General features: G+C 46.5%; 2 protein-coding genes across 45 annotated transcripts in view; one reads left to right on the forward strand and one right to left on the reverse strand.

Moving 5' to 3' along the window:
- LOC120812009 (uncharacterized) overlaps positions 1-18,971 on the reverse strand; it is a 519,303-nt gene that overhangs the window by 191,181 nt on the left and 309,151 nt on the right. The window lies entirely within an intron of this gene.
- The window catches only part of hecw1a (HECT, C2 and WW domain containing E3 ubiquitin protein ligase 1a), a 30,825-nt gene continuing 17,954 nt past the window's right edge, over positions 6,101-18,971 (forward strand). For 6 of the 10 annotated variants that reach the window (XM_040167157.2, XM_040167163.2, XM_040167159.2 and 3 more), the window contains exons 1-6: positions 6,101-6,301; positions 12,472-12,793; positions 13,464-13,571; positions 14,532-14,626; positions 17,446-17,521; positions 18,377-18,546. In XM_040167157.2, the coding sequence (XP_040023091.2) occupies positions 6,272-6,301; positions 12,472-12,793; positions 13,464-13,571; positions 14,532-14,626; positions 17,446-17,521; positions 18,377-18,546 (801 nt within the window). In that variant the 5' untranslated portion in view covers positions 6,101-6,271. Of the gene's footprint in view, positions 6,302-9,985; positions 10,044-12,471; positions 12,794-13,463; positions 13,572-13,910; positions 14,303-14,531; positions 14,627-17,445; positions 17,522-18,376; positions 18,547-18,971 lie in introns of those variants that run through there. The other 4 variants (XM_040167158.2, XM_078096927.1, XM_078096929.1 and 1 more) reach the window with 2 other exon arrangements.

Here is an 18,971-nt window from a genome sequence, read left to right on the forward strand (position 1 = left end):
ACGTGTGTCTTTAGTCTGAAGATGTGAAGGCTCTCTGTGGTCCTGATGTCTTCAGAGACCTCCTTCCACCATTTAGGAGCAGGACAGCAATCCTTCTGTGGAGCATTACATATGTGCCGTGATCAACAAATAAGGTTTTCACATATCTGCTCAAAGACAGAGGGATCAAGGGGGGAGGAAGAGGAGAGGAGAGGAGGAAGCGTGACAGGAAACTACAGTAAAGACACAGTGAGCTGAAACTGACATCCAGATGAGGTGATGTCACTGAATCAATGCAGCATGTTTTTGCATCTTAGAGTTGAGAGGTTCCCACACCAGAGACAACGTTTATTACTGTGTGGGGAACAAAGTGGAGCATTTAGCAGCTAGAGAGACAGACATTTCGCCCACAAGCTGCTGTGGAAAACAAAAAGAGAACAAAAAGCACAGTGAATATTGGACAAAGCATCCGGTTGACTGGAACAGGACACTAGTGGACACTTAGTGTTTGTGTTGCTCTTTGGCTCAGGTGTGTACTAACTGGCAACCGTTTAACTTTCATACCTGTCAATGTTTTCTTTACAGCTCGTCACACTGTGGCCCAAAAACCCAGTAATGCACTTTTCTCCATCCTACATTTGTGTTGGTGGCCAAAGTAATAATAAGAGAATGAACAAAGTGACGATGCATTCATCCCACATACAACATCACTTTGGATGGAGCTGAATTTATTTCTAAGAACCTGACCCAGTTTCTTAGTGGACTTAATTCATGACCCAGAGTTCAGACCAGGGAGTCGCAGTCTTACACACTTCAGGAAGGGGATGAGTCGACTCTTTTTCCTGAGGAAGCTTCGATCTTTCCACGTGTGCAGCAAGATGTTGGAGATGTTCTATCAGTCTGTTGTGGCCAGTGCTTTGTACTTGGCCGTGGTCTGCTGGGGGAGCAGCATTGGAGCCGGTGACACCAACAGACTTAACAAACTTGGCTCCACCATTGGCTGCAAACAGGACAGCTTGGAAAAGGTGGTGGAGGGGAGGTCACTGAAGAACCTGTTATCCATATTGGATAATCCTGACCACCCCCTCCACCACCTTCTCTAACAGACTCCTTCAGCTCCGCTGTCACAAGGACCGATACAGGAGATCATTCCTGCCCAGTGCAATAACACTTTACAATAAATCATCCCTGGCTAAATAATGACAATAACAACCCTGTACTGCTGTGATGTTGCTGCTCTTCCTCTTCTCCTTTTACAAATTATTATTATTGTCTCTTTTGGAAGGTTATTCTTTTGTTTCAGTTTTAGTTTATTTAATTTAATAATTTAATTTTTCTATCTTATTATATTGTATATAATGTGTATCTTTTTCTTCTATTTTCTTCCCTGTACATGCTGCTGTGATACAAAAATTTCCCTCTTGAGGGATCAATAAAGTATCTATCTATCTATCTCCTCTGCGCTTCCATCCGGTCTATCAGTCTTTCAAAACCAACCTGGAAAATAATCCAGTCGGTTCTCTTTGTAATAGTGTACAGGGCCCCAGGTCCTTATTCAGAATTTCTATCTGAATTTTCACAGTTCTTAACGAGTTTGGTCCTTAAAACGGACAAGGTAATTATTGTGGGTGACTTTAACATTCATGTGGATGTCGACAACGACAGCCTTAGTACTGCATTCCTTTCATTGTTAGATTCAATTGGTTTCTGTCAGTGTGTAAATAAACCAACTCACTGTTTTAACCACACTCTCGACTTGGGTCTTGTGTATGGGATTGGGATTGAACATTTAACAATCTTTCCACAGAACCAGCACAAGGTTGTTGGTTCGATTCCAGGCTGCCCCATGTTCCATGTTGAAGTGTCCCTGAGCAAGACACCTAACCCCTAATTGCTCCCTGGGCAAAAATGTGAAAAAGCCATGGGTTGAAAGTGTAATGTAAGTCGCTTTGGATAAAGGCGTCTGCTAAATGACCTGTAATGTAATATTATGAATCTGTCTTTGTTGACAGGACATGTACCACAGTCCTTCAAGGTAGCTGTAATTAAACCTCTTCTTAAGAAACCTATTCTTGCACCAGAGGTGTTGGCTAACTACAGACCTATCTCTAATCTTCCCTTTCTCTCTAAGATCCTTGAGAAATCCCTCGCAAATAAATTATGTGACTTTCTACAAAACAATGCTTTGTTTGAGGATTTCCAGTAAGAATTTCGAGCGCATCATAGTACAGAAACAGCACTGGTGAAAATTACGAATGATCATCGGACCAAGGACTCATCTCTTTTCTTGTCTTGCTGGACCTCAGTGCCACATTTGATACCATAGAGCATTGTATCCTGTTGCAGAAACTAGAACATTTAATTGGTATCAAAGGAACTGCACTCAGCTGGTTTAAATTCTACTTATCGGATCGATCCCAGTTTGTGCTTGTAAACGGTGAATCCTCAAAGACCACCAATGTTGGTCACGGAGTCCCACAAGGTTCTGTACTTGGACCGATTTTATTTAACCTCTATATGCTTCCTTTGAGTGATCTTATCAGGAAACACCGCATAAACTTCTATTGTTAAGCAGACGATACTCAACTGTATCTGTCGATCAAGCCAGAGGAGACGGACTATCTAGTTAGACTTCAAGAATGTCTAGGAGACATTTAAACTTCCTGATGGTGAACTCAGAAAAAACGGAAGTTATCCTGATAGGCGCAGAGCGCCTTCGAAGCCAGCTGTCACGTGATACAGTTTTTATGGATGGAATTGCTCTGGTACCCAGCAGCACCGTCAGGAATCTGGGAGTTCTCTTCAACCAGGATATGACCTTCAACTCGCATATAAAGAAGACTTAAAGGACTGCCTATTTTCATCTACGTAACATATCAAAAATCAGGAACTTCCTGTCTCAAAGTGATGCAGAAAAATTAGTTCATGCGTTTGTCACTTCCAGACTGGACTACTGTAATTCTTTGTTATCAGGCTGCTCTTGTAAATCTCTTAAGCCTCTCCAGTTGATTCAGAATGCTGCAGCACGTGTATTAACAAGAACTAAGAAAAGGGATCATATCACTCCTGTATTAACTTCTCTGCACTGGCTCCCTGTTAAATCAAGAATAGATTTTAAGGTACTTCTCCTCACCTACAAGGCACTTGCTGGTGAGGCACCGTCGTATCTTAAAGAGCTTGTAACACCTTATTGCCCTACAAGGCAGCTGTGCTCCATAGATGCTGGGTTACTTGTTGTTCCTATGGTTTTAAAAAGTAGGCTGGGGGCCAGAGCCTTCAGTTATCAAGCTCCTCTTTTGTGGAACCAGGTTCCACTTTCAGTCCAGGGGGCAGATTCGGTCAGCTCTTTTAAAGTAAAACTTAAAACGTTCCTCTTTGATTCTGCCTATAGTTAGGGAAACACCCTAACTATAGTTAGGGAAACACCCTAACTATAGGCAACAGCCCTTAGTTAAGCTGCTATAGGCTTAGACTGCCGGGGGACTTCTTAGGACACACCGAGCTCCTCTCTCACGCTCTCGTTCTACAATAATTCACGTTTTATTAATGCACATGACGAATTCAGCTTCTCTACTATTCAGCTGTTTTTTGTGTGCTTTCTCCCCTATCAGGTCTCCGTAGATCGTGGTTCCTTCGGGACCCTGGTCCTGACACCTGCCGTGGCCCTGCTGACGCCTGCTGCTGCCATCATCATTATTATTTTAGATATTAATCATATTAATGTACTCATAAACCAACATTACCCTCTCCTAAAGTCTCTGTTCTCTCCCTCCCCACAGGCTTCTGTGGAAGGTGGTTCTATCTGATGGTGGTTGCCCCTGCAGTGGTCCTGCTGTGCGCCTGGCTTACTACTCACAATTACTTGAATCATTTCTGTCATAGGAATTGCATGTATTATACATTGTTCATTCTGTACACATGGCATCCATTGTAGTCTGTCCATCCCGGGAGTGGGATCCTCCTCTGACGTTCTCCCTAAGGTTTCTTCCCTTTTTCCCTCTTGGAAGGTTTTTTCATTTTTCGGGGAGTTTTTTCTGTGCCGATGGGTTTTGGGACATAAGATGTTGTATGTGTACAGACTGTAAAGCCCTCTGAGGGAAATTTGTAATTTGCGATTTTGGGCTATATGAAATTAATTGAATTGAATCAGGATGAACATGACAAGACTCACAACACACAACTCCTCCCAATGAAATGATCAGAAAATATGAAACAGTGTGTTACTGTTCTGTTTTAACAACACAACCTCAAAGCAATAAGCAACATATGTGCAATAGTCCATCTTACTCCAGTGTCCCTGAATCATAGGAAAATGATACAATGCATTTCCCTACATGACACATTCAATCACAATGAAAGTAACCGATTATCGCTCTAAACAAGAAATAAAATACATGAAACGTGAGAGACAAAATGTGTTAAACTCTCTGTAGCTGCGTACTGCAAAGAAGACAGAAAATATTTGTGGTCACCCTGTGTGTATCTGGGTTGTGTGATGTTGTGACTCGTCTCTCACACACCCGTCTTAAAACACTTTCTGTTGATCCTTCCTACTAATGTACAATACACTGCTCTGTGTTGGAGGTGAGATACTGAAACTCCTCTTGTGATCCCGTCTGAAGCTCACCACTGTGCGGCTTGTTAACTTCTCCATCTGTGATGAGGTGCAACACACTGCTCATCCAAGCTTTTCAGTGTGAGGCCTCCTGGGATTTGCAGTCCAGAGCTTTAGAATTACTCTGCCATAACGAGGGATTATGAATGCACTGATTCTGCAGTGTTACTGTCCCACTTCAGAAGACAATGTGGGCACATTATCACCAGACTCTGTGTAAACCTTTGACATGAATCTATTATTAATGAGCAGATCAATATCTATACCACATCTGTGTAGTTATTATTTCTCTCCTTAAACAATATTAATTGATGTCATTCCAAATATTGTCCCACAAAGACAGAAGTCCCCTTTTGGTGGTTTAAGCTCATTAAAGTGGGGCTGAGGTGTTCCAGGTGCTGAGCATGTGGACACACGTGGATTCTTTGCTGCATGTCCCGTCTCTCTGTACATGAAGGAGAGAGATGGCGTGAAGGAACCTGTTTAGTGTGAAAGGAAGCGTTGCATGTCCCGTATTCAGCTTCTGCTCACACATCTATGGTCTTCTGTCTCAACCTTTCCTGTCCTTGTCTCCTGGTTTCTGTGACCCCTGCTCTTCTTCCATGGCTCTCCTAGTCTTCTTCGGAGTCGTATACCACATCTTTGTTTGTTCCACCTCTTATTTGACATGATGTCTCTTTTGACATGATTAATACGGCAACAAGATGCTCCAACCGTGGCTGTAACTGTTTAACTGTGGCTGTGTTAGTAAGCAGATCTACATTAAAGGTTTCTAGGTTTTTATGAGAAACAGGTTTTATTCCTCGAAAAGTTACATTTATCATACAGTGATGTGCTCCACATTACTGAGACGTATATGACAAACAATACTATTATTTATTGCCACTAAACCCTTCTTTGGCTCATTTTTCTGATGTACATTCAGTGTGGAATTAACGCAACATAAAAGCTCAACTCATTTGATGACATTTACCTGATGAAGATGAGATAAACGTTGCCGTGTTTTATTATTATAAACAGACAGAGAAAAGGAAAAAGATGTGATGATATTAGGAACATTTTGTAATTCATGCTTGACACAGTTAAGGTATCTTTATAAGTTGTGTAACATTTTGGAATTATAGAAATGTTTCAGTGTTGAATATTGCTTATGATGAATGAACAGAAAACACGTTGTGATGTAATCCGATAGAAAGTCACCTGCTGTTTTTCACACACATTGAGAGACGAAGAGGACAATATCCCGTTTTCTGATTGGCTGAGAGGCAGTGGTACCCAGCTCTCTCCCAGAGAGAACCACTCTCTAGCACGACCGGAAACAGAACCTTCAGAATAAAAGCCCTTTTATATTAGAAATTGCTTAAAGCGATTAATGTTTGAATACAGCTTAATGCAACATGCGCATCTCACACTTCAGTCATATGAAATGTGCATTTAATTAAAGCAGGTCGAATAAAAAACCCTCCAGCACCTTCAAAAGCCACCGCTTCGTAATGACAGCGACCGGAAGTGCGTGTCGCGTGACAGCTGGCTTTACTCTGGTCCAGAGGATGTGACTACAGACGCTCGCGCGCCTCATCGGCCCGTTCCCTCGGTTTGTTTGCGTCCTTCTTGCTGTTTACCGTCGAAATGGAGCTCGGTCGGAATTAGCGGGAGTCGCGCTCCTCGCCTCTGGAGATGATCCACCGGCAGCTCGCTGTGTCCCAGGTAGGTGGTGTCCATTACGGCGGGGCGGCGCGAGCTGATGGAGTCCCTCATATCCGTCTCCTAGCAGCGGCCCATCCATGGCTGTGTAGCCTACGTGAGAGTCCCAGCATGGAGCCGTTCGCTTGTACCGACCCAAGATGCAACAACCGGGGGACCACAGCCCCGTTAGGACCACGCAGATGGCGGTTAGAGCCGCCCCCCTCCCGGCCCAACGCGCTGCTCCCGTAGCACCATTTCCCGTCGGCGCTAGCGAGCCTCATCGCTCCTAACGCGGCATTCAATCCACAAATAGGGCTGAATTGCGTCATTGTGAGCCGGGGACTGTGCGCCGAAGCAAAGCTCGCACACGAGTCTGATGGTGTCTCGAGTCCTCTTCCGTGTAAAACATCCCCATTCGCCGGTAAGCAAAGTGACGCTAAAGTGGTGCATTTCCTGAACGGTGCTTGGCGCGATGGAACGGATCGATGTCAGGGGCACGCAGCCGCTACGTGCTCGCGCTGCGAGTCCTGATGGAAAGACCCCCTTTGAGAGGGGATTCCCACCCTGCAAATGCCCTTAAACACCGGAGCATCGCGCAGGGGGGGTCCTCTGATTCCTGCTGATGGTTTGACCAATAATACCAACAACAGAACAAAGTGCAGACCATGTTGCTTATTACATACTGTTACATGTAATTACATAGTGCTTCTCTGTCGGGGCCCCCGGTCTGCATCTCACCAATAATGCTACCTGCATTTAGTACAATAAAGATTAGTATTTCATGAGCACTTCTTGTGGTGTTCCCATGCATGGCGCTTACAGTTACTTCCGAACACTGATGAATAAGCAGCGATCACCACTGGCCAAGTTAAGGAGGATGTTAAACTAAACTAAAGGCCGTGTTCAGATCATCTTCACTCATCAGCTGTTTATTCAATTACATTTGTGTCAGAGGGCTTTACAGTCTGTACACATCTTCTGTCCCGAAACGCCCACAGCGGCAAAGGATAACTCCCCCAAAAAGGAAAGACCTTCAGCAGGAAGAAGAAAGGAAGACGTGCACACTTCTCTAATTGTGCACGTCTCTAGTTGGGGTGTCTGATTTTGGAGCCGGTGCTTCCTTTCGCTGTGCAAAAAGAAAGAAAATGAGCATCAGTTTGCCGCTGCGATGAGCCGCGTGACTCCGCCTGTTGTTCCTGAGATCTGACTGTGATGTTCCTGCTGCACTGACCCCGAGCAGAGAGACGGACACCCAAGCGACAGCACCACGTCTTCTGCTTAATCAGAGTTGGATGTCTCTGACCTCCACCCAAACACGACTAGCACAATAAAAGCTGGCATGTTTCAATATCTCTTACGTCCGTACAGATTAGCATCTCAATCAGCCCTTTTGCCTGCGAGGTGTCAAAGAGCATCTTTAAATACTGATCAACGGTCCAGAATTCAAACACAGTTCGTCGCTAACAAACAACATCTCTCTCTGCTGCTCCTTGTGCTGATGTGTGTGTGTGTACTGGGTGGATGTATGGATGGATGGATGTGTGTACTGGGTGGATGGATGGATGGATGTACTGGGTGGATGAATGGATGGATGGATGTACTGGGTGGATGGATGGATGGATGGATGTGTGTACTGGGTGGATGTATGGATGGATGTACTGGGTGGATGAATGGATGGATGGATGTACTGGGTGGATGGATGGATGGATGGATGGATGTGTGTACTGGGTGGATGGATGGATGGATGTACTGGGTGGATGGATGGATAGATGGATGTACTGGGTGGATGTATAGATGGATGGATGTGTGTTCTGGGTGGATGGATGTACTGGGTGGATGGATGGATGTGTGTACTAGGTGGATGGATGGATGTACTGGGTGGATGGATGGATGGATGATGTACTGGGTGGATGGATGGATGGATGTACTGGGTGGATGGATGGATGGATGGATGTGTGTACTGGGTGGATGGATGGATGGATGTACTGGGTGGATGGATGGATAGATGGATGTACTGGGTGGATGTATAGATGGATGGATGTGTGTTCTGGGTGGATGGATGTACTGGGTGGATGGATGGATGTGTGTACTAGGTGGATGGATGGATGTACTGGGTGGATGGATGGATGGATGATGTACTGGGTGGATGGATGGATGGATGTACTGGGTGGATGGATGGATGGATGGATGTGTGTACTGGGTGGATGGATGGATGGATGTACTGGGTGGATGGATGGATAGATGGATGTACTGGGTGGATGTATAGATGGATGTATGTGTGTACTGGGTGGATGGATGGATGTGTGTACTGGGTGGATGGATGGATGGGTGTACTGGGTGGATGGATGGATGGATGTGTGTACTGGGTGGATGGATGGATGTATATACTGGGTGGGTGGGTGGATGGATGATGTACTGGGTGGATGGATGGATGTGTGTACTGGGTGGGTGGATGGATGGATGATGTACTGGGTGGATGGATGGATGGATGGATGTGTGTACTGGGTGGATGGATGGATGATGTACTGGGTGGATGGATGGATGGATGGATGTGTGTACTGGGTGGATTCTTCGGAGCAGTCTCAGGTCTCCATCATCGCTGGAAGTGTGCATGCTTTAAAGAGGTCTTGCTAATTTAAATTGCCTCTGTACTTTTCCAACCATATGAGAGCTCTACCAACTGAAAGAGAACTGCGGGAGTACGGCTGCTACATAATCAATACACTCAATCAATATATCTAAGGTTGAACTATTTGGTGGAAAAAGAAGCTTGAATATGTCACACTGGGCCTGAGTGGAAATGGGTTTAACTGATGTTTATTTTGCTTATCAAAGAGTTGATCAACTAATTGAGGAAAGACTGATGAAAATAATGTTTCAGAATCTGAAATAAAACGTGCGTGACTCCAAAACCAGGTTTGTTCCTGGTCCCAAAAAGAGAGAACTGAAGACCAGACTTGATGAGTCACCACGCTTTAGTATGAAAGGAGTTCAGGTCCATTCTACCAGCACGGCGCTGAGGTGGGGGTAGGGGGGGGTTACATGGCGTACACGCCCAGTGGAGACGCCTCACAGACCTCCGATGGATGAAGCAGTTCACATATGAAGTGTTTCTACGTGTGATGCAATGGTGTCAGCAGGGTCAGCTCAAAGAGCGATGAGGTCATAGTTACCTCCTGAAGACTCCCCAGTCATGCAGCTTATTGACGTCCATCAACTCCTCCGTCTGGGAGACATGTCCCACCAAGAGCTCCTCTGTCCCCTTCTGCCGCAGTCTTAGGCCCGTCTCCAATGCTCTCATTGGTAGAGACGAGCCAATACTGATGCCCCTCCCCGTGACCCATGTCTGCCTGCATGCAGGGCCCTGAATGCAGGTGTTACAGCATCATTGGAGGGCGTGGCCTCTGGCTACAGACACAGCATATTCCCACTAATGCTGCCCTGCTCTCCACTGCAGCCATGGCAACCGCTTGAGTGTCTCTAGAGACGAGTCCTGAGAGCTTGGACAGGTTTTTGGTTGAGCATCAGGAGCCGCTGTGATGCTGTGTTCTCTGTGTCTTCCTCTCTCCATGTCTGCATGGTGCAGCGAGTATGATGACGTGTGATTTAACTGTTCATACTTGAATCCCATCTGCTCCATTCACAGCCTGCTCTGTCCTCTGTGTGCTTTGTAACTCGCCGCCTTCTCCCCCCACTTCCCCTCAGGTGTTGGTCTGCTTTGGGTTGACTGGTCATTATGCTGATGCCGCTCTGTAGTATGAAGGTCAGTCCCCCCTCCCACCCCACCCTGCTCATCACCACTCAGTCTGATGCCTGGTGCCAATAGTATGGTGCAAAAACACAACGGCATTAACTTCTTACAGAAAGGGTAGGGCCTGATAGCAGGAGGCAGAGGACGGACCCTTTTGATTGTCTGTCTTTTAACCCTCTTAATCCAAAGCCTTTTGCCGGCGACGGAAAGTGACATGAAGGATTCAGATCACCGTGACTCCTTAACTATTTGCACAATCGGATTCTGAAAGCTGAGAAATGGCACTTTCTAGATATTCTGTCAATCAAAAAATCAAGAAGTGAGCGCAGCAGGAGAGCCGCAGCAGAAAGTCCCGGAGAGATGGCGATGTTGTACGAGTGTCTTAAAAGTGTCCTAATAGTGTTTCACCATTGTTTTACGCTGTTTTGTTGTTCAATTATATTTAGGTGTTGTAAATAAAAAAGTAAACGACCGACACGGCTCAGGGGCCGGAGTCCGATTCCTAGATGTGTGGCGGGAGTGCGTGACAAGAGACCGAAATGCGTGACACTTGTCCTGTATCATTTCCTGTTAAAAGACAGTCCGTCTGTCCAATCAGAAGGGTCCGGCAACTGCTAACCAAAGATATTTCAATCTAGTGGTAAAAATCAATCCTGTAGATCCTGCAGTCTGACGCATGACCAGAGGTTTTGCGGATCCATTTTCCTGCTATAAAGTCCTACCCTTTCCTTAAGAAGTTAATTTTGCCGTTGTGTTTGCACTTCAGGGCCACCGTACAATAGAGATGTGTCCACTTGTTCCAATGCCGAAGCCAGTAATAAGAAAAGCAACCAATCAAATCAGAAAATAAATACTACCACTGTAAATATTCCTGAACAATGTGGTTTTGCATCATACATCAGTCATCTGATTTCCTTCTGGATGAACCGATCGCTCTTCATTCCATTGCACGCACATGTAGAGCGATGGGAGGAGCTCAGTGCAACTAGAGCGTCCTGTGATGTGTGTTCATCACACAGACACACTAGTAGTAGTAGTAGTAGTAGTGGTAGTACATTACGTTACATTACAGTTCGTTTAGCTGACGCTTTTATCCAAAACGACTTCTGTTACATTTTTAACTCATGTCTTTTTACATTTTTGGCCGGGGAGCAATTAGGGGTCAGGTGTCTTGATCAGGGACACTTGGGACATCGGACACCCGGGACTCAAACCACCAACCTTGTGGTTCCGAGCACACCCGCTCTACCCCTGGTAGTAGTAGTGGTAGTAGTAGTAGTAGTGGTAGTGGTGGTAGTAGTAGTGGTAGTAGTAGTAGTAGTGGTAGTGGTGGTAGTAGTAGTGGTAGTAGTGGTGGTAGTAGCAGTGGTAGTAGTGGTGGTAGTAGTGGTGGTTGTAGTAGTGGTAGTGGTGGTAGTAGTAGTGGTAGTAGTGGTGGTAGTAGCAGTGGTAGTAGTGGTGGTAGTAGTAGTGGTAGTAGTGGTGGTAGTAGCAGTGGTAGTAGTGGTGGTAGTAGCAGTAGTAGTTATTACACCTTCCTGACTGAGTCCTTTACTCAGTTTGTAGGTTCACGCTTGTCTTTCAGGTTCGTGGTCGTTTCCATTTATTCATTTGTTCATTTTTAGCCAAAGCAGATTCCAACATTCAGTACAACGTTGTGTACATGCTCATCTTCATTCACACCTGATAGAACATGATTACTCATTTAAAAAAGTTGTATATGCGAAAATGTAAACCAATCAAAATGAAATCAACAGAAAACAGAAAAAAAGATAAATGAAATGACTAAATGATTGAGATAATATAAAAAGTACGTTGAAAACTACTTCATTGACACGCAGCTATAATAGAAATGTCTGTATTCAGAAAAAGTGAGCAACGGAATTTCAAAATAAATATATATATTTTTTAAATGCGTCAACGTGCGATAAACCACTGTCGGCGTTACACACAGGAGACGTGTTGGTGTCCGTCCCTCCCCAGCTGTCCTCATGAAGGACAGGAAGTGACACTGCACTCTGACATGACATCACCATCTTGTGACATTATTAAATATATATTACAGTCACATTACTACCATGCTAAGCTAACTAGCGTGCTAAGCTAACTAGCATGCTTAGTGCATCCAGCATTCTACTTACACCCCCAAATAAACTAAAGGAACTACTCATTCAATTCAACTAGCTGCTTTGTTTTAGTACTTGCTAAGAGATACTTCAATTATTATTTTGATGTAGTTTATGTGTGTGAAATGCTGGATAACTCGAGTCAGAATTGGGAAGGAACAGAAGCTTTTTATTGTTGCGTCCGGCTGAGTAGAAGGACAGACCTGGGAGTCCCATTGTTGACCCGAACGCACGGCGCCATCCCCATCACCACTTCACACTCTCTGTGGGACATCTTCGCCATGCTGTCTTCACGATTGGTTCTTCCCTTGCAGAACTTGTACCAGAACCGGCTCCTGGGCCTGGCAGCCATGGCGTCCCCGACCCGCGGCAGCCGGACCCGGCAGCGCTGCAAGGACGCGGCTCGCCACAGCTACGGGCCGGACAGCTACGCCGTCAACGGTCTGACGCAGGAGGGCTTCATGCTGGGGCTGCCGCGCTCCACCAGCGACACCGATCTGGTCTCCCCGGACGCCCGCTCCACCCTGGCCATCAGCTCCTCCCACTACACCATAGGCCAGTCTGAAGACATGGTGGTCACCTGGGACATCAAGGAGGAGGTGGACGCGGGAGACTGGATCGGCATGTACCTTGTCGGTAAGTCAGCTGGGACATTAGGACACTGAATGACTGAAGATGAATAATAATCATTCAAGGATATTAAAGATACTAGCAGGTAGAGTTCAGGTTAAGACGAGCTGTCCACGTCAGCTTGGACACTTTGCATCGCGGTGAGACTAGTGCCTGATTCAGAATTCAGAAGTTCATTCTTATTGAACGCATTCCACTTGCACCAACTGGGACGCTGCACGTCCCCGGCAACAGAACCGTCCAGTGCAGATCAGACGGACTGTTCTGAGAGGACACACACACACAGTCTGCCTCTTTACAGTAAGATGTGCTACGATGAATCCCACTGTGAACTAGTAATCAGTGCAGGCAGGTGACCCCCTGTCCTCTGCTTCCACCAGTTGGTTGTCACTTGAGCCACATCCGGTCCCGTGAGTGTGTGGGACACTCGTCTCCTCTTCCTGCTTCCACGTCTTGCTGAACCAGCAGCAAGATGGCGTCACTCAGCCACGTTCTGTCTCTGCAGTCGTAGCGCTTCAACCCGACACATCGGACACATTGAGATTGATATGGAGTATACTTGGTAGCCTACAAGGACTACGTGTCACTAAAGCTCAGCCGAACAGGGCATGTAACACACAGGTTGACTTCTCTGAAGCCTTCTGCAGGGCTCAGCAGCTCACCTTTCTCTTTCCAGATGAGGCTTTGTCGGAGAACTTCCTGGACTACAAGAACAGAGGCATCAACGGCTCTCACAGGGGACACATCGTTTGGAAGATTGACTCCAGCTCCAACTTCTGCGACTGTAAGTAACAACTCACTCGTTCCTTTTTAGCAGAACACCAATCAATAAATATTGTAGCGTTAAGTCGATTGTGGCGCTTCATCCAAGTGGCTTGGAATTCCTTGTCTCCAGCATTAGTGATAGACTGGTGTGTACAGATTGTGTCGATTGTGTCGTTGACCCGTTGCGCTTTTATTATCTAATCTGAACTGAAACAGAACAGAGCCTGAGTGAATAAATCAGCAGCGCGTGCAGATCTGGTAGATGAATGAGTGAGTAGCTAGAGACACGGCCTGATAAAGTCACGTGGTCCTGGACATGTGACAGGGCCCACACGCAGAGACAGACCTGAGCTCAACGTCTTTGGGCTGTTGGAGGAAGACGGGGAACCCGCAGAGAACATGCACAGAGAGAAACCCAGCGTTTAGCAACGCTGAGCCTTCTGCGTGCTGCTAACAGGCCTCCACAGGGACCTTGTTTGCTTCCATCACAGCTGGGCCGCCATGGAAGACATTTATATCCAATACTTTGGTCCACACGGGACTGGAATGGGATTCGTTTTGTCACTGGACCAGTGTAGGGCTTCTAATGTAGCTTCTCGGCAAAGGGGTGGTAGCTCTGTGCTGTCGCAGTCGGGGACTAAAAGCAGCTCACACAGACGGTTCTTACTGCGGAGGCTTCGATCGTTTGGTCTCCAGCATGTGTGTTTCCTACGGAGGCTTCTTATTGCACTCAAGCTGTGTTACCAGAACGTAGGTATCTGGGGTCTAAACGACCTGTATTTCATCCGTACTCATCACCATAAGTATAACAATAGAATATTAAAGAGGTGAAACATTTCTCCATCAGTTCATTTTTTTGTAAAATATATATATATATATATATATATATATTTGTGTGACAATGTGACCTGACTGCTGGGAGAATGACTACTACTATTTCCACTAACTCTCGTCTCCCCATCTTGTGTGTGTTCTTTAGCGGAGACGCAGGTCAGCTTCAGGTACTACCACGGAGTCACCGGAGCCCTGAGGGCCACCACACCGAGCATCACCATAAAGAAGGGCCCCGCGCATGTGAGTCTCCCCTCGGGGCTTCATCTGCACACGTGAAGCGTCTGTCTGATTTCTGAATGGGCTACGCCTCAGATTAAAGAACAATGGTGCATCAGTGGGTCAAAGGATGCCCCCCCCCCCCCCCGTGCAAACGGTTACACTGTAGGATCATCAGAGGCCGGCTGCACGCTTTGACTGAGCCCCCAAACAACCGAGCTGATCCTCTCAACATTTGGGATCCAGCATCAGACGGAACAATGTAGCCTTTCACTGTCTTTAAGTTCCACAGTAGATAAACAACATGTTGGAGGACCCTGAGTGTGTCGGACCCCCCGTGCTACTTGGAGCTCAATAGGCTTCCATCTGATGACATTTTGGGGGGTTCTGGCATCCCATAATAGATACACAGGCCAACAGTTCCTGTTCAGAGCGTCCAACTCACGCCCCCTCTATATCTGTCCCGGTCACCATGAGACACACGTGACTGGAACACGACGCCATTTCATAGCTGTTGTTAGAACTTAGTTGGTATCTTTAAGTCCTCATATTAGTATCAGTGTTTGCTTTTTCACCAAAAGCCATGAATTGACATTTCTCTAAATGGTTTCCGATGACAACCTGTCTGAGGCATCCAGAGCCGTCGCCTCTCTCTCCGTCTCTCCCGGGCCTCCGGCTGGCGATTGGCTCATGGATGGAACAGTCGTCACATGATAAATGTCTTCGTGGACTCCTGATAGAAACCTGTGGTACTAATATTAACGCAGTCAGAGCCGCGAAGCTCCCATCAGCCAGACCATTGGCATGGGGGGAGGAGAGGGGGAGGAGAGGGGGAGGAGATTGGGTTTCACTGCTTGCCTCCCCATTCTGCTGCTCTGTGACCCTGAAATGCTGATGGCTGCTGAACTTGATCTGCACTTGCTTCCTGAGGACAAATGAATAAAAACAAGCGCCACAGTAAGGGGGGCGGGGCGGAGGGGGGAGGAGCCTGGTTGGGAGAAGACAGGTGAGTCATTCACGGCGATTGGGTCAAACAGCCGCAGGACGGACAGAGAAGAGATGGACGCAGGGACATCGGTCTGCTCTGCCTGCTGTTTCATCTAGACAGAGAAGACACTGGAGCGGAGTTCTATGGGCGTGATGGACGCCATGTGTCTCCAGCTGGGACAGCTGTTTCCCAGCCGTCCTGAGAGGAGGGCTGGTAGGAGGACGAGGCTCAGCTGGAGAGCCTGGGTAACACTTTTTCTCTTTCACAGATGCTCGTGATGGCTTGCTCAGTTGTCCTTGTTGTTCTTTTCGCAGCTCCTTGAATCTGATTAGTGGCTGTAGTCCTAATGCTCCACACGGTGAGACACAGCTGGTTGATGCGGAGCTGTTGGATATTTATCTCACGTTCATCAAGAGTTCATTCTGCAGTATGATTCACGTGAGGCTCCATCCATCCTTTGCTTTGTTGTTGAGCAGGTCGATACACGATGTGTGGGAGGGAGAGGTTGTTGCTTCAGGTACATCATGGTCGTTTCCACTGAAGGACATATGGGGAGAGGACACGACCTCTGCAGACTGATGGACGTTAATGATAATATTTGACCAAGTGTCCCCACCAGAGCCGACGGATCTTGGTCTCCACTCTAACCGAGCGGCACTCAGCTACTCGGTGCACAGAACCATGACCTGTAAATGTCTCTCTCAGACTTGGCTGTCTCCCGTCCTCCTACACCCACATCCGTGTAACACTTTAAGGACCTTTAAGAATGGTTGGAATGAATTCTGCACAGCGTATTTCTGGAGCATATTGGACCATTGTTTAATTTGCCGCAGTAGGATTGGTAGATTATGTAAAGTGTGCTGTCGATGGGACGTGTGAGATTAGAGTCATTGAGGACACTGGCTGACTGTCCTCACAAAGACAGATTAGCATCTCGTTCCAAACATCTGTCACTTCCTTTATCCCTGTTTCGTTTTGTTTCAGGAATGATTTTCTGCTGTAACTGTGTACAGCTACTTCCTGTACCGTCTCCTCAGTGCGATACGAGATTACATCGTATCCACCAATCTAGGAGCAGATTGATGCAGAACTGATGACACTCCCATTTGTGTCAGCTGCACTTTGTCGAGTGCTAATTAGCATTAGCATGGCATGCTAAACAAAGCCGGTGAACCTGCTCTACAATGTTCATTGTGTGTACGTTAGCATGTTAGCATCTTTTATCTTCCCCAAGCCCTCACAGAATATTACACACTTTTGTTTTGTCTTTTCATTTTTGTCAGGTGTGTGAAGGCACATTTAAAGAGGAAGAAAAATAATAATAACCTGGTGAATGCAAACAGGTGGTAGACATGCGATTAATTTGATGTTGACTTTCCAGCGGTTGAATGAATCCAGTGTGAAGATGGCAGCCGTTGGGAGTCTGTCCACCAAATCGGTGTCTCGGCCATTATTACAGTTGGTTTGCACATATTTGACCGTGTTTCACTATTATATAATCTGTATAAAATATGACAGGCTGAGCCGAGGCATCCCACTCTCCTCCACTTCCTCTGTCTCCCTCCCATCCCCCGTCCTCCCCCCCTGCCGGGCTGTGGGATCAATGTCGGGATAATAAAGACAGAGTATCGATGGCAGGATGCCGAACGCTGTGAGAGGAGGCCGGACCTTCCTCCTGTCTCTGTGTCAAACCTCACATCACCTCCTTTCAAAATAAAGTCCCATCCAGCAGCTTTTGCTTCTCTCGTACTGTTATTTCCGTCTCTCTCTGCGTTATTAAAGAAACAACAAAATAAAGAAAGACGATGGTGCAAAAGAGAAAGAAGAATCAAGTGTTCCCTGTCTGTGTCCTCAGGTGTTAAAGCCGGTGGTCATTCCTGAAGTCAACCACGGACTGGGCAACAGGAGACTCATTAACTTCTCTTTGTCAGGTACGATTCCAGAGTCTTTGTTCCTTCCTACTGTTTGGACTCTAGAGCTTGTGATTGGTCGGCAGTGAATGAAATAAACAGAAATCACCACGAGAGCTCCTTCAACACACAGTCACTAGTGATCACCGAAGCGCCTTCAGTCGTACGCCAGATGAGCCACGGGCAGACGGAGAGACACACACATCAGGGCAGATGTTCTCCTACTCGCCCCGGCTTAAGTTTGCCATTTACAGTCTATTGTCTGGATTTCAACAGTTGTTTGCCTCTTACAAGCGAACATGAACAAGTTCAATTATCTTAACCGTGTTTTTGAAGGCTGGCACTGGAGTTCACCTTCAGACAAAGTCCTTTGCGCTGTGTAACAGGAAATATGATGCTGTCCATGACTTGTACTGTGGACTACAATGTGAGCCCAGTTTTTGTGCCTATACTGGCACTATTAGACGTATCCTGCGTTCGCTATTAGAAGAATTATTAAACGATTACAAAGATGCTATTTATCCAAACCTCATACACGTAAGACTGACATTTTCAATGTAACATCTGAGAAGCAGGATAGAGCAGAGAACTACACTTTGAAGACACAACAAGTCTTCTTTCAGACATTTAGGATCAATGGATTCTTGATTCTTGTTTTGTTAGACATTATGCAAGACATGCATAAGAAAAACCTCTGGAAGCCAAAACCCGCCATCTTTCAGGCACATTTCCAAACTAGTTCTTGGTGTCTGCTGTCCATGGTTTGGTTTGTGAGAGAACGCCAACACATGCAGGTTCCTCTCACCTACGATTGCTGGAAGTGAACCTACGTTTTTCCCTGTGTGACCCTCTGACCCTCTTCTCGTCCACGTAAAGACCTGCAAGCAGTTGGTTTGAAGAAGGGGATGTTCTTCAATCCCGACCCCTACCTGAAGCTCTCCATCCAGCCCGGAAAGCACAGCATCTTCCCCTCGCTGCCGCACCACGGCCAGGAGAAGCGCTCCGCCGTGGTCTGCAACACCGTCAACCCGCAGTGGAGCTCAGAGGTACCAGAGTTTCCATCAGACAGACGTTCAGGCCTCCTCGTGTGCTCAGATGGAAATGTTTCCCACAGGGCGAGTACATGTCAGGAGTCCCATGAGGAGGCGCAGGATAACAGGGACGAGCCATTGATGTGGATGTGTCCTGATTGGTGCTTCTCCACCCAAAATGCAGCACGGCCTCTACGACCTTTACTCGGCCCCTCAGGACACATCCGCTGGTCTCACTCGATGTCCCTCGGTAGCATCCTCCCTCTTGTGGCTCTAACGCGTCTTAGCATGCCAGCTCACTGTCCGTGCAACGAAGATAGACTAATAAACCATCACAATGGTAGTTTTGGAAAGAATTGACCCACAGTTGGGTCTTTTTTGCAGATATATTCTATTATTGACATTTATTTGTGTTCTGCTACTGAAAGGGTTTAAAAGGA

Source organism: Gasterosteus aculeatus, chromosome 21, assembly GCF_964276395.1.
Source record: "Gasterosteus aculeatus chromosome 21, fGasAcu3.hap1.1, whole genome shotgun sequence".
NCBI classification, from domain to species: domain Eukaryota; kingdom Metazoa; phylum Chordata; class Actinopteri; order Perciformes; family Gasterosteidae; genus Gasterosteus; species Gasterosteus aculeatus.